The sequence below is a fragment of the Epinephelus lanceolatus genome, chromosome 7 (assembly GCF_041903045.1).
Source record: "Epinephelus lanceolatus isolate andai-2023 chromosome 7, ASM4190304v1, whole genome shotgun sequence".
Lineage (NCBI taxonomy): Eukaryota > Metazoa > Chordata > Actinopteri > Perciformes > Serranidae > Epinephelus > Epinephelus lanceolatus.
In genome coordinates this window covers 43,997,582-44,013,549 of record NC_135740.1, presented here as the reverse complement: position 1 = coordinate 44,013,549, position 15,968 = coordinate 43,997,582, and the positions used below count along the sequence as shown (strand labels likewise).

Sequence of the window (15,968 nt, the reverse complement as noted above, 5' to 3'; positions counted from 1 at the left end):
GCTCTGACAGCTGCTCTCTGTGTGAAACGGAAGACATTTTGAGCTGCTGCGGTCGGTCCGGTTCATTATTCTAGTGTCAGCCTGAAGTCAGGGCTGACGTGCTGGAGAGTCAGTCTCCAGTCTCGAGCTGAAAGTCCGTGAGAAAAAGACGGAGATTTAACGAAAAGACAAGTTGTAGTTTAACCGGCGTATGTGTAGCACAGCTAGTTAGCTTCGAGCCAGCCTACAAAAGCTAGCAAAGTCCTAGATGCTCGGTAGTTAGCGTCACCTAGCTGGCCTGCCCTCCTCCTCCACCTCCTCCACCTCGACAGCCGCAGACACAATGGCTTTAAAACGAATTACCAAGGTAACGGACTTCCCCCTTTTCCCCTCACATTTAATTAAAACCAGAGTTTGGCGGTTGAAGCTTTCATAGCTGATGTTTGTCAGCCGTTAGCTTGTTAGCTAGCACAGTTAGCTTTGTGAGCAGCTGCTACCGATGACACAACATATGACACAAACCGTCAGATTACAGCTGGGCTTTACTTTGAGACGTGTCGAGTTATTTTCTGTGTGTTGTGTTTCGGTGTGTCTCTGTGAACTTGAGGCAGGTTTTTGGTAAAAACCCCCCGCGGCGGGTGTTGAAGGTCTCAAATGAAACAATAAACCGGTGTTAGCTTTAGCTTGAGGCCTCTCACTGAAATGTTTTGTAGTTCATTTAAATAATTGTGAGGTTACATTCATCTTACAGACACCTGCTTTTGTTTTGTCCACGTTGAGTTTCGGTTTTCAGTTACAATGAAGTTTGTCTTTCAAGTTTACAGTCAGTAAGTGGAGGAAGAGCTACTGAGGTATTTTACTAAAGTAAAAATAGTGTACAAATACTCTGTTACAAGTAAAAATCATGCATTCAAATCTCACTTTGGTCCAAAAGTATAGCATCTACTCATCTACCCATTTCATGTCTATCACTTTACAGATGCAGCAGGTAAAGGTGGAGATCATTTTAATTACATTTTTATATACTTCTGTGTAGTGCTGGTTAGGACAGTCAGGCAAAATTAAACAGTTAATAAGGTCATAAGGACAAAAGTGAGTAAGATTTATTATTAAGTAGATTTTCATTGACAAAGAATTTGCTTTGTTTTTTTGGTGCATACATTAAACATACAAAAAACACATTTAAATAGGCCAAACAGAAACACTCAAGAACATAAATATAGGTTAGAAAAGATACTACAAAAATATGACAAAGATATTAATTTTAAAAGTACCATAACATCAAATATGTATCATTTTCCCCCTTATGTGTTATTAAACTGAATATTTTTGTATTATTGGTCAGACCAAACACATGTGGAACCATCTAAACATTGTGTGAGGTATTTAAAATGCTGTCAGGGAGGTTTTGCCTGTTTAACCCTTTGGGAGACACAACAGGCTTTTTGTTCTATTTTGCACACTGTCATAACAGTGAACTTGAATTTAATGTGTGACACTGCAGATGAAATTCAGAGAGTACTCAAAATTATGTGATGTCATTAAAGCTGCATTTGAAATAGTTCGTTAAAAGTCCAATAGACAAGTATGATTTTTCTTTTACTGTACCAGAAAATAAGAACTATGTTCTTGTTCACCTTAGTGTGAGTTCATGATATCTACATATGGAGCACATCCTTGTTTATGGAGATCACCATGTTGCACCGCCATGTTTCTACAGTAGCCCAGAATGAACAAACAAAACACTGGCTCCAGAGAGGGCCATTCACATTCTCACATCAGCCACTATAGTGAGAAACCCATTTGCGACGAGCAGCGTTGGAAAAAGACAGATTTTGTAACGTGAAAATGAATGGACCCAGTTGAAATTACCAGGTCCGTTTGTTTTGGAGAAGTAAAGACCTCTGTGGATAATTCACCTCCTGGTAAAAACCTACTGAACAACAACATGATGGTGAACTAAAACCCTTTGGTGTGAGTACGAAACAAGACATTAGATGACATAATTTTGGGGTTTGGGAGAGACAGACCGACATTTTTCAACATTTTAACACATTTTTGGATAAAATGATTAGTTGACTAATTGAAGAAATAATCGACAGATTTGTCGACAATGAAAATAATGGTTAGTTGCAGCCCTAGTCGCAATCTGCAATCCTCACTGCTAGACGCCACTAAACCCCGCTAAATCTTACACCTTGAACCTTTAAGTAACTGATAAATAAATGTACTACAGATAAACACACACAAAGTATAATACAGTCAAACTGAAGTCAAACTTTTTTAAAAGGAAGTTTGGCAAGGTTGGAAATTAACTATATCAGGTGGATTCCAAAATAATAGATTATTGGTTTTTTGGCCTGTAAGAGAAACAAGCAGCCACTTAGATTTCTTTAACCAGCGTTTGGCTTGTGACTGGTGCTGATTTCCAACCCTGAAGGTTGGACAGGTGTGTAGCACACACTTACACATACTGTACATATTTGTAAGGGTTGGTTGAATCTTTATGTTTCAACAATGCTGTGGTTAGCATGTAGCCGGGATATCTTGGAGAAAAAACATCTGCTTTTTGAGGTGACCTCTCGCTCTACTAGTAGAGTGCACATGTCCTTTGCAGCGGCCCAGGTTCGATACCAACCCGTCGCCCTTTGCCGCGTGTCATTTCTCCTTTCTTGTCACTCTTCAGCTTTCAACACATCCACCACAAAGTTCACTGTATACCAGTGGATATCAGTTACAACTCATCTGATTAGGGCTCTGCCAAACTTTTACATTCGAACCATCTTTTGAATACAGCTTCAAGTGTCTGTTGTCACATTTTATGACGTAATTTAAAAAAAAAAAAATAAATCAGACAAAATCCTCAATTTGAATAAAGTTATACTATCATTACTACATGTGTGTGGGGAGAGCAAACAGTTTTTTCCTGCAGTGAAAATGTTGGTGTTACTTCTAAACACCAACAAACATTGTTTGAAGCAGGATGTTTTGTCAGAAGTAAACTGTAAATTTTGGAAATGATTACAACTATCTTCTTATCAAGAAATCTGGACATTTTAGCTTTACAACGCTCTGGAGTTACTGGAAATGCTTTGGTCACATTTTACCTTTATAAAAAAATTGTGGCTCCTGTGATTTGAAAATTGCATTTGACTATATTACAATTGCGATAATATTTCACCTAACTGTGCAGCCTTGCGCCACTGGAATCTAGTAAAATAGTGCAAATAGTTTAGTACTAATAATGTAAGTGTAGCCTAACCTTTGCAGAAACAACAGATTCAGACAGATTAAATTGACATGCAAAAATGCAGAAATCAAATGTCAGTGTTGTGATTGAAACTTCAGAGCATGGAAATATTCGGTACAGCCATAAATCCGATTCATGTGGGAACAATGATCTAGTTTATTGAAATGTTGTCAGCTGTATGACACCCAAAAAGGACAGATTTTTAAAGGTAATACTCATGACCTTAACATGTCAAGGAAATATTATAAGCACCTGTTTTTCTCTCTGGTTCACTTTGTGTGTGGCAGCATGTGTTTTAGTGTCTCAACTCTGGTAAATTTCAACTTGACTTTTACATTCTTTTGCGCAACAGAAACACTTATCTGTGAAAAGAATCAAGCAGTTTACCTTCTTGATATTTTTTAAATTAAAAACTGTCTACCATGACACTATTTCCCCTGGTATTCATTATAGCTGCTAAAAAATAAAGTAAAGGAGGAACCAGTGGATCGAAGGAGACGTATTTAGTGCAACATGTCTTTGTTTTTGTCGAATGGATTGAAAAAGTAATGAAACATTATTAAAAACACTGGTAATAGTGTGAGGACTTTAACACGAGGGTAAATGTCTGCTCTCCCAGCTGCTTCTGTCACAGTCAGTGTCTGAATTCCTGACCATTTTCTCTCCTCCTAAACTCAGTCAAATCTGAAAGATGAGCCGTGTGTGTGCCGAGCCTGTATGTCACATACCAACACACACACAGTTTGGCTTCAGGCAGACCTGCATGCTGGAAATACAAACCTCTCGTCCTATAAGCAGCCGTGTGTTTTCACCCCCGCTCCACTGATATATCCTGATCTGGCCTCCCGACTCTTCTGTCCACACGACTCGCTGAGTAAAAATAGGCCTGCTGCTTACACATCAATAATGACCCGTGTGTCTCAGTTTGTTTTTAATGCTGCATTCACATGGGAGACACAAGTTCAGCTTCGTGTCTCAGCTGCCGGCGTTAGCCTTCGAAATAAATATGTCTTTGTAGTACTGCGGGGCTTCTTGAATAGATTTCCAATCAATGATTTGGTCGATGCAATTTCAGAAGAGTGAGAAATGTCCAAGGGGACGTCTTCAGATGTCTTGTGTTGTCCGAACAACTGTCCAGAAGTCAAATATAATCAGTCTACTGTGATGTGAAAAAGCAAATCTGAGACATGGGAGAACAACTGGAGGTTGTTTAGTAAATGACATTATTGATTAATTGATAATGAAGTTGTAGATTAATGTAGATCTAAAATGAAGCAATAATCATTTTTAAAAATCGATTATTGCTTAAATTTTTTTTCTTCGTCTTAAAATATTATGCTGAATGTCTTGAAACAAGCACTATGATTGTATCAGTTTTGATGCCCATTGTTTACTACTTTCTGATAATTATGGACCAGTTGATTTCATTGAAATTGACTGGTAATGAAAATAATTGACAGTTGCAGCCATTAATTAATTAACTAATCGTGAGCACCATGGTGTGAAGTCCACGTATGTTTTAAGAACCCAAATGCCAGAAATGTTTTGGGAATTGTATGTTTCTGCAAACCACATATGTTACATTAGCACGTTATGAAGTCGTGGATATGTTGAATCTTTATGTTTCAACAATGCTGTGGTTGACATGTAGCCGGTATATCTCGGGGAAAAAACATCTGCTTTTTGGGGCAACCTCTAGCTCTACTAGTAGAGTGCATGTGTCCTTTGCAGCAGCCCAGGTTTAATACCAACCCGTCGCCCTTTGCTGCGTGTCATCTCTCCTTTCTTGTCACTCTTCAGCTGAGCTAATAAAGGCCAAGAAGCCCTAAAAAATAATGTTAAAAAAGTGCCACTGTGCTGCAGGAAATGCAGCAATGTCTTTAAAAAACAACAACCATTTTTTGTTCCACTGTCATGCAGGAAATGCAGTGATGTCTCCATAAAAACCAACCGCCTTTTTGTGCCACCATCCCGACAGGATGTGCAGCAGTGTCTCGGGAAAAACAAAGACCTCTTATGTCACTATTCCGGCAGGAAAACAGCAATGTCTCTCAAAAAAATGACCAGTTCTCATGCTTAAAAAGCTGCTGGAACTACAGTGAAGGGACACCCATGTTTGGTGGTGCCATTTGTTTCATGTTGATTCCATAAAAGTGTGTTTTGAATGTGATTTGTCGCAGTGAAATGTTGATTGTGACTTCAGTCAGGCTCTAAGTATGTTTGGTTTTGAGGCCTGGTCAGTGGTAAAGTCTCCAGGTTCTGACAGAGGTGACGGTTTGTTGCTTTTCATCCTCCTCAACAAAATAATTACATTTTTGGGGCCTCGGTATGTTTAGAGGTAGCTTAAAAAACAATGACGGTTTTACTGTATTGGTCAAATGCTCATTTCTGACGTATAAAACTTTATTAGAAACACATGATGTGAGGTTATATCTTGGATGTGCACCTGTTTGGTTTTGTTGAAATATCTCATTCATAAATTTTAAAAGATACCTGCACTCTTGATTCAACAGCAGGATAAAGCCGGCTTGTGGGTGAGGTTGACATGTTTGGTTTGTGGTTGAATGAAGCCGATCTGTTAACAGACATCCGTGATAGCGTGTTGACAGATGTCACATGTTGTTTGAACATGTGAAGCCTTGACAGACAGGCGCTGCTGGGTTCTTTATCTCCACGTAGTAACTCTATTTCCTTATCTCATCTGAACACAACTGGCTTTACTTGTCGTTCATGGTGTTTCAAAACACTCACTGACTTCTGAGAACTGATGGAGTTAAAAGAATTTCTGCAGCTTCAGACAACAGAGGAAGATGTCAGCTCAGTAAACACGGGGTCGAGAAATGCAGAAATAAGAACATGGAAAGGAGAAGTTGTGGTTTTAAGAGAAGTTGGTGTTAGAGCTCATTACAGAAATATTTTGGTTAACCCATTGTTAATGATTCAAGATGATGATGTACCAGCTCATGGGCTGTTTAATTTAAGGGCTTTTTTAAGGGTAAAGGGTAAAAAAAAGGAAGCAGTGGCAGGGCTCTCCCAGCGCTTTTTTAAATGATGTGGTCCTCATGGATATGTTTCTATGACAACAATATCTTGACACTAACATTAGCTAGGTAGCTAATGTGACGCTACATCAACAGAGGGTTGAGGGTCTTCTCCCTTAGTTGTGATGGTAGACAGCAGCCTAGCTAGATAACCAGCAGTGACGTCAGCAACACCTTTCTTAAAAGTTAAGAGATTTCCAACCAGAAGCACTTTGAGCAGCCGAACACAAAAGGCGTGGCGCTCTGAAAAATAACGCTGGACGTGGCTTTTTTTTTTCTTGGACATACGCTCTGTCGTTATCGGAAACAATTGAAAAGACACCGCCGATGAGAATAAAACACAATGTGCACACTGGCACTTAAGGGCCTTTTAATCCATGCAAATAACTTGTCAAAACCTTTAATATATTAGTCCACTGATTATTCATTAATTAACCCCACATGTGTTGTCAGTGTCTAAACTTTTACCGAATAACAAAGCCGCCCCTGAAAATGCACCTTACCTGAAACACTAAGGTTATTTTAAGGTAAAATTCAGAAGTGCTTTTGGTGGTGATTTGTACATTTTTAAGAGTTTTTCTTTTACATTATCTGAAGAAAAACACCTAAGTGGGGCTGGATGATATGGAAAAAATCAAATACCAAAATATGTTTGACTAATTACCTTGATATGGGTGTTGGTGCAGTATTGTAGGGTTGACAACTGGTGCTTTCACAAAATATTTACACACTGTGTGTAAAGGCAAATAATACAACAGATAAATTACATCACTTTGCTGTAATGCAGACTTTAAAAACAGGTAAAGACAACACATGGGACGTACCCAAAATCTAAGACCATGTCTAGACTTATCTTGCAGTATCTTTATAATATTGATTTATTGCCCAGCAATACTCTTAACCTATTAATAGACCTCTTGACAGAGAATTATGGGATCGTCAGCTTTGAACTCTGTTGTCATCTAAACCAGCTGACTGCAGCATGGACTCAGTCAACAACACAAAACATGTAAATCAGACAGAAGTAGACTTGTTTTGAAGGTGATGTTTCTCTGTTGATAAGGTCGGGACTTCAACAGTTAACTCTTTCAGTTAGTGGTTAGTCTTTCCCTTTGTTAGATGAGCTGCAGCCTCGTTCCTCAGTGTGTTTGTTTGTGGCACCTGGCGTTGACGTTTTCAAAACAGGAAACAGTCCAAGAGAACAAAATGCAAAGCAGCAAATAACAGCACACAAACCGGAAACAAATGAGAGATGTTTGTTGCTTGTTTCAGTGGCAAAACAGAAAACGGGAATACTGGGAGAATGACGCGAAAAGAGAAAAGACATTTTGATTATTAGAATAAAAAAAATTATATACATCTTACTGGTAAACAGCTCTTTTATTTTGAAGGTTTTCGTGATTGATTGTGTCTTAACTCTAGACTTTAAAATCATAGTTAATGTATGTGTAATGTAAATTTCTTCTTTATTTTAACTTTATCTTTCTTCTTCTCTCTCTGTGTTTTAGGAGCTAACCGATCTGTCCAGAGATCCTCCAGCTCAGTGCTCTGCCGGACCTGTCGGTGAAGACAGTAAGATCATTTTCTTTTAGTCTTTTCCTCACATGTACAGAACAAACAAAGACACATACAGACTCTATTTTCTGTACACCTGACCCACAGTAAATGCTTTTGTAACCATTTCCATCCCCTTTTTTTCCAGTGTTTCATTGGCAAGCTACTATTATGGGGCCTGTAAGTATCAAACTGCTCTGACTCAAGTGTTATGTTAAATAAATGTCATCATGATTACTGGATTCATTATGACGTGACTGGATACAACTCAGATAGATTTTGTTCTGGAGTCTGAAGGGAAATAATGTTTTTACTAGACTCAGCACAGCATGACATAAGTTGTATTTATATAGTGCTTTTCTTTTGACTTGTTAAATATAACATCGGTACTCTACATCAGCAAAACAGAAACAGTCTATTTCCTACCCGACCCCACCCAAACAGAGAAACTAGAAATAAAGAGTGACAAAACAATCATGAGAGAAGATAAACAGGTATAACGCCTTTCACTTCCACATTTACACCAAACAAAAATATAAACGCAACTCTCTTTTTAATATATGTATATATATATATATATATATATATATATATATATATATATATATATAAGCTTCCATTTTTATGAGCTAAAATAAAAAAGTAAGACTTTGTATGCACACAGACAACTTGTTTTTCTTAAGTTATGTGCACTAATTGAGCACTTCTCCTTTGCCAAGATAATTCGTCCACCTGACAGCTGTCAAGATGCTGATTAAATAACATGATAATAACACAGGTGTGTCCTGGGCTGGTCACAATAAAAGGTCAAATTTGTGCACAGGATTTGAGAGAAATTAGCCTTTTGTGTGCATGGAAATAGATATGTTTTTAGCAAAAACAAGAGTGCTTCATTTTTTGTTAAGTAAAATCCTGCCACTCATGAGAAAGTATTTTTTTGGCTTGTCTGTGTCCAAAATATTAGTGCCAAAACTTTTTGACTCACTGGCCACAGGGGCTGAAAATCCACTGGCCAAAATAGTGAATAGTCTTTTTGCCTCACACATACATTTGTTTTAGTAAATTTTATTGAGATAATCAGGTATTACGGTGAATACAAACTTAAAGAAGAGGCCAAAGCAAAATCTGAAGCAAAACAATTTCCGTATATTAAACAATTCATCACCACAGCCTCAGTATGACAGTAACTTCCCTCTAGTAAGCAGTGATGCAGTGTGTGTGTCTGTGGCTTTTACTCTGAAAGGTAAGAACAGACAGAGTGAAGCTGTAATGCACTGCCGTTGACAATGTGGGAGTCAATAAAAAAGTTTGTCGTTTTAATTCAGACTACAGATGGGAGCAACTCATAACTCTCAGCTATACTTTAGCATCATGATAGTGAGCAGCAGACCGGTGGCAAGTGATATTTTAGCAGATCAGCTGACATCCGGTATGGTAAATAGTGCCAAAAAACTAGGAGCACTTGAGACGATCAACTTGAGGCACCGTTTACACATGTGTAAAAACACATTTGTAGTGTGTGTGTGTGTGTGTGAAACTCTGACACTGACAGCAAAGGAGCCGCAGAGCAGTGCGCTTCTAAATGACACCAAAATGCGGTGCAGACGCAGCATAGTTTTTTATTATACGTCTGTTTTGGTGCGAACATTTACCTGCCTGTGTGACGGGTAGCCTTCTGATTTCAGCCCCTGCACACATCCACAGTGTTCCCATTTCTCGAGGGCCACCTTCTGCGTCCGCTAGAAAGTCTGTAGTGACGATAGAGACCTTCTTCACAGAATATAATTTGACTTGTCACGGCAGGGAAATCACAGTTGTAACTGATTTCATTAACAATGTCTCACTTCCATCAGGTGTCATAACAGTGAGTCAGCATACACAATGCCAACGCTCTGGAGCCAGCTCACCTGGATGGGATGCAGTTGTTTTTAATGTCATTAATTAAACCTGAGTGTTTCCTGCTTTAACAAACCAAATTATCTGCTGTGGAAAAGGCTTTTCAACAGACGTTTGCTGCAAAGTTGCAAAAACATTCGAAATACCTAGCTACGTCAACTTCCTAATCACCTGCAAAGCGCTTTGTTCAACTGTTGTAGATGAAAGCAGCATCAGTTCAAAGATGTCAGTACGAGCTTCTTGTTCAGGCAGTGAAGTGACTGATCTATGTTTGGGTCGGACAGTTCAGGGGACTCCATGAGAGGAACAATCCACTCTGGAGCTCCCTGAGAACAGAGCTGTTCTTCTGTTTACATTCACACTGCGTATAGGAACACTGAAGATGAGGCAAACTGGCCAGTGGTTGGTAAAGCCGGTGCTGCCTTGACAAATATGGTCAATCAGTCACCACTCAGTTGCATCACTCATGATTCCTCTTGTGCTGTGAGAATATCTACTCCTAAATAAGAACTAAAAAAGCCCCTTAAAACAGAACTACAATTGTTCCTTGTTTTTGTGGTGCTGACACAATAACAAAGGGGGGATTCTTGAGAACTATGAAAAACTTCCGTTGGTCCAAAAACGCGTCAAGTTATTATTCGTCATATGCAGTACAGAGTACAGAGAGGCAGTTGTTGCCAATGAAAGCCTTACAGCTCAGGCTCTGTCCAACAGAGTTCATTAAATAAAAGAAAAGAGGAAAAACATGCAAGGACAAAATGGCAGTCTTTGACATAAAATATAGCAGAAATGAACAAACAACATGTAATATCAGATATAAAATATATATACTGTGGTCGACACAACAGTGAAAGTTTATGATGTACATGTGTCATGTAATGCACAATTCAAATTCAGTTCAAAACACTTTATTTGTCCCCAGTAGTATTACAAAGTATAAGTATGACTTTACTAAAACAATTATTAAAGCACAGTTAACGTGAAGTATTCTGAGGAGTGATGGTGTGTGAACATATGAATGTTTAACCTCTGTTCTTCTTCCTGTGTTTTTTCTGCTGCAGCCTGACAGTCCCTATCAGGGTGGCGTATTTTTCCTGACTATTCATTTCCCTACAGATTATCCCTTCAAACCACCCAAGGTCAGTAAGAAGCTCCTCTCACTCATCTTTCTGACGTCTTCAGTGTCTTGTTAACACAGACTTTATCACCTCAAAAGACATTGTTTGTTTTATTTTTTTGTAAATTAGATGTTTTCAAATGTGAGTTTTGGGTTTGAATGTAAAAACACAGTCTATATAAATTTCTTGGAGTAGGAAAGAATGATTTAATAAACCTGAATGATACTTAAAATGGACATGAAAGGAAACTAGATGTGATTTTGTCCTGTGAGCAGAATTGGTTACGAGGTGATGTCATGTGCGTTGCTGGAAAAAAATGTTTTTTATATTTTTAAATTTTCCTTCCAACTATAGTTTAGCTGTCTGACCTGAAACCATCAGGTCCTAACGCAGCATCAGGCTCAGGTGTGGTCATTTAAAGCTCTTTTTACACAGAGATCTTTCAAAACTGCCACAACAAAGACCCTTCATCACTCCGGCTTCACTTTTTTAGACAGGACCAGACCACGCTGGCATCATGCCGCCACAGTGTGTGATTTTAGACAGAATGCCGGCGTTCTGGATTCAAAAGAAACGTGACGTTTAAAACAACGTCAGCCTCTAATGTGACATATGACATACGCGCCGATCGGTGTTATCTAAACAATAACAATGGGATAATGTGGCAATAACAATAATTTACCGTCCCTGTTTTATTGCGGTAGATCTCGTCCTCTGCTTGGAGGGTAAGGACCTTGCGGGCCTCATTTCTTCCCACATTTTCGGTTGCTGTTCTTCTTTTTTGAGTTAGCTGCTAACTGCTAGTGGTGGGTCGCACACATAATATACCGTCAAAACCTCACACCCAGCCTATCCATGATCCCCTCCTACCAGCTGTCCCTTTCACACAAACATCAATTTAGCACTGTTACTACCTCTGCTGCCGGCTTTAAGGCGAGCCAGCTCTGTCTTCCACATGGGAGAAGAGCTCAGACTTTGCATTTAGGTGACGTACAGAAGCTGCTCTGATCTGTAAAGATGTTTCTCAGTGTTTCTGTTTCTTCTTCCCGTCAGGTCGCCTTCACAACAAGAATTTATCACCCAAATATTAACAGTAACGGCAGCATCTGCTTGGATATATTGAGATCACAGTGGTCTCCTGCATTAACTATCTCTAAAGGTGAGATGTGTGTGTGTGTGTGTGTGTGTGTGTGTGTGTGTGTGCGCGCATTTTGGGTTTAATTAATTTGGCTTAAAGTGATATTCATAAGATAAGATTCATATCGGGCATTCAGGCTTTACAAAACAAAAATGAGTGAACAAGAAAAGTAAAAATCTTTGGCTTTTACTTTATTCAAAGTTTTACAAATTTCACCATCAGTGAAAACATACTTAGTCATGTCTCAGAAGCCAACTTTGATTTCAGTTGTAAAAATATTGAAATGTCGGTGATGTTTTAAACGCCTGTTTTTCTGTCTGCAGTCCTTTTGTCCATTTGTTCTCTGTTATGTGACCCGAACCCTGACGACCCGTTAGTGCCAGAGATCGCCCGCATCTACAAAACAGACCCTGTTAGGTGAGTTCATATCTGTGAAATAAAAAAGAATCAATCTCATCACGGTTACAATCTACCTACCTACCTTTTTAGATGTACTGTATATAAATGGCGACGCCCAAAAGAACATACAGTCAATAAATAAAAGGCAGTGTTTCCCAAACATCAGCTCCTGTTTGTCTCCTGAGCAGGAAGGGAAATATATATAAAATAAACAAGACCTTTGCAGATAAAAATTTGTGAAATAAAGTAAATGACCAGTAGTTAAGTTCAAAAATTAAATCAAGAGCAAAACTTTCATCCTCCCTCATCTTTATGACGCAGGTAAGAAATTAACATACAAAATATTTAGTGTTTTTATATCTTTTTTTTTTTTCTCTGGAGGCTGGTGTTCAGTTTTTTTCGGGACGACTAATCTAAAGGGATAGTTCTGATTTTTTTGAGGTGGGGTTGTATGAGGTTGATGTCAGTCAGCACGCGCCCAGTTTGGAGAAGCAGACAGGTGTACTACCACAGAAGCTAAGCCAGGAGGAGACAACCAAGACAGCAGTAAATGAGCAACTTCCACCTATTTTGTCAAAGGGGATAGTGGCTTTAAAGCGAATTATATATTGGCTTCAGTTCCCTGTTGGACAGGGCCGTCTGACGGTAAGGTAAGGTGGTGAAAACGTTCTAAAGCTTCCATCACGACACTCCTGTCTGCTTCGTCAGACTGCGGGCATGCAGACGGACATCTACTGTACGTAATAAACTGACTGTAGATAAGTACCTCATACAACCTCGCTTCAAAAAATCCGAACTAACCCTTTAAATCTACCCTCAAATATAAACACAGTATAAACCTGAGTCTGACGCAGCAGCAGCAGCGTGGAGGTTTTTAACCAGAGTGTCTGTCTCAGGTATAACAGGCTAGCCAGGGAGTGGACAGAGAAGTATGCCATGCTGTGAGGGGTAAGAGCTGAGCTGTCGTCTGATTGGAGCAGAGTTAACTCACCTGAGCTGCCTGCTGAAGGAAAATGTTTCTGTAAAAACTTGAAGCACGTTGATGCAAAGCATGGCTCCAGATATAAAGTCAGTCTGAGCTGCTGATCTTTCATGTTTTAGCCTCTCGAATTAAAACTAGAAATCTTTTACATTTCTGCAAGTCAACAAAACACGTTGAGAAGACAATGTGACACTTAAAACACAAACTGTGACTGTTAGTCAGCAAGAATGTTTAAAAACTGAACTAAACACAGTGGCTGTGTGGAAGGAAGGAGATGATTATAAAATCTGATTATTAGTTTAAAAACGGTTCAGCAGGAATGAAAACTGAGCTAAAACATGAAAAAACAGTGACGTCGACAGTTTCTGCCTCGTCTGAATTAACTGCCTTTTTTTTTTTACCTGCATGCAGAAAGAAAGAGACACTTCAGTGGGTTTATTTTAATCAATGAAAGCGATACAATACTGGTAACATGAGATAATGACTTAATTCAACCACAGCACTAGTATCACTTCCTGCCTGGACTTTTGTCTCTGAAATAATTTGTTTTTCTCTCAACTATCTGTGTTCACATTAAACGTAAGTCAGGCTGAAAGTAAAGGAAGTGAAACATGACTAAATACTTGGGCATGTGATGCAGCATCACCTGGGATCACATGCAGTGATGGAAGTGGTACTCAAATCATTTACTTAAGTTATATATATATATATCATAAAAAAGACTACAGTGCAAAAGTATGCCATTACATGTAAAAGTTCTGCATTCAAATAGCTCCTAAAGTGAAAGCACATAAGAATTAGCAAAATGTAATAAAAGTACTTCTTCTTTGAGCCTTAAATGATGATTTAAATGAAAACATTTGACATGCAGACACAGCAACACTCTTTTACAAGAGGTCACAGACAGAAAAGGTTTTGGTTTAATCTTTAACGATGTGTTGAATTTCAGAAACAAACATTGTTTTAACATAAAATTAACTGAAACGTAACTAAGGCTGTTGAATACATTATAGTACAGTTGCAGAAAATGGAAATACTCAAGGAAAGTACCTTAAAATTATACTTTTAAGATGAATTAAAATGCAGCATGTAAGCCCCATTTCCACCAAACTCTTTCAGTCCAGTGCCTTTGGAACCAGCAGTAAGCCTTCAGACATGGTACCTAGACCCTCGGTCTGTTCAGACAGTCCTCTTAAATGTGGGCGGGGTTGTTGTCACTCACTGCTCCGTCCAGCACTCGCTGTATTTCCTCATCAGCGGTGACACAGATGGAAGTCTGCACCTGGTTTATCATCCACAGAACGAGGCTGCACGCCCACATTTTCACAACAAAATAGAACAGGCTGCAGTGAGAGTCTCTCTCCATGGGATATTTAAAAATAGCAGGTTTGTGCATTTAGTCCTTCTCAGGCAAGCTCAGGGGTTTAGTGTTGCTGTAGCCCACAGGAAGTGAGGATTAGAATATGCAGTTTGTATATTCCTGTCAAAGTTCATATATCTTTTTAAACACTCGAAGATCCACTCAAGTTGTCACAGTGAAATTTAAGGTGTGCTGATGGATTCATGTCGTCAACTCATGCATTGAGTAACATTACAAGTTAATGTTCCACCTTAAAAGTTGCCGGCAGTCAGCCCAGTGAATTAAATAGTTTCTCAGACTCCAGCTGCTGCGAGAGGCAGCAAAACATCCTTTCATTTTATAGTTATAGTTCACTAATATATGTAAGACTTGCCACAGTATGAACAGTGGTTACATGCGCCTCAAAACCAGCCACAGCTCAGCCCTGAGCAGAGTGACCACCTCACACTGACAGCGGGTCATAAGAGATGATGAGCGGGATCACGTCTGTGTGCGTCTGTACATTGTTTTACAATCTGCAGCAGGTTGTGTTGCAGCACTGAGTGTGTGTTGTGTTTGCAGGCATGGCATCGTCCCTGCTCTCTGTGAACAGCTGACAGACGTTGACTCACCCGTGTGTTTCTCTACCTGCAGGTACAACAAGACGGCTCAGGACTGGACTCAGAAATACGCCATGTGATCCATCTTCCTCTTCTTCTTCTTCTTCTTCTCACTCACTGCTGGAATAAACTGATTTTCTCATGTGGCCACGCCCCCTCCCCTCCCTCTCATCAGCCAATAACAGCAATTTGTTCATTATTTCTTTTTTGTCCTAAATGCTTTTAAACTCTTGATTTTTCTCTGCTTTTCAAAATTAAAGTAAAAAAAAAATAAGTAAACCAGGTGAAGGGCTGAGGACTCTGAGCTGTGAATGTGCCAACTGCAAAACAAAAGAACATGAAGCAGAGTGGACTGAAGAGAGAACTGTTACAATTATAAAATAATTTAATGCATGTCAGTGATTGGTTCATGTGCTGCTGAGATAAAAAACAAACAAACAAAAAAATACAAAAAAAAGATGATGACAGCTTTTTTGGGTTTTATTCTGTTTTTGTTTTGTTGTTTTTAGACGAGAGAGCCGTTAGTTCATCCATCATCCAACACTGTTCTCCTCTTTTTGCACTGAAGATGAAACTCAAAGCTCTCAACGGCTGATCGATCAACTAATAGCTCTGTGATGGTTTTTTTCTCAATAAAGTTGAACAAATTGCA

General features: G+C 39.0%; 1 protein-coding gene across 2 annotated transcripts; it reads left to right on the top strand.

The window, feature by feature from the left end:
- Nucleotides 1-15,968, top strand: ube2d2l (ubiquitin-conjugating enzyme E2D 2 (UBC4/5 homolog, yeast), like). Of its 2 annotated transcripts, XM_033633631.2 has the most exons (8): nt 1-346; nt 7,779-7,842; nt 7,973-8,004; nt 10,782-10,859; nt 11,892-11,997; nt 12,300-12,393; nt 13,272-13,323; nt 15,351-15,968. In XM_033633631.2, the coding sequence occupies exons 1-7, from the start codon at nt 323-325 to the stop codon at nt 13,318-13,320; spliced, it is 447 nt and encodes a 148-aa protein (XP_033489522.1). In that variant the 5' UTR covers nt 1-322; the 3' UTR covers nt 13,321-13,323; nt 15,351-15,968. The 2 variants fall into 2 exon arrangements, with proteins under 2 accessions (XP_033489522.1, XP_033489523.1); XM_033633632.2 differs by lacking the exon at nt 13,272-13,323 and having other exon boundaries at nt 48-346; nt 15,351-15,469.

Coding starts and splice junctions, on each gene's coding strand:
- ube2d2l (XM_033633631.2), top strand. CDS start 323: ATGGCTTTAAAACGAATTACCAAG. Junction 7,843..7,972: donor CGGACCTGTCGGTGAAGACA/GTAAGATCATTT, acceptor CTTTTTTTCCAG/TGTTTCATTGGCAAGCTACT. Junction 12,394..13,271: donor TACAAAACAGACCCTGTTAG/GTGAGTTCATAT, acceptor TGTCTGTCTCAG/GTATAACAGGCTAGCCAGGG.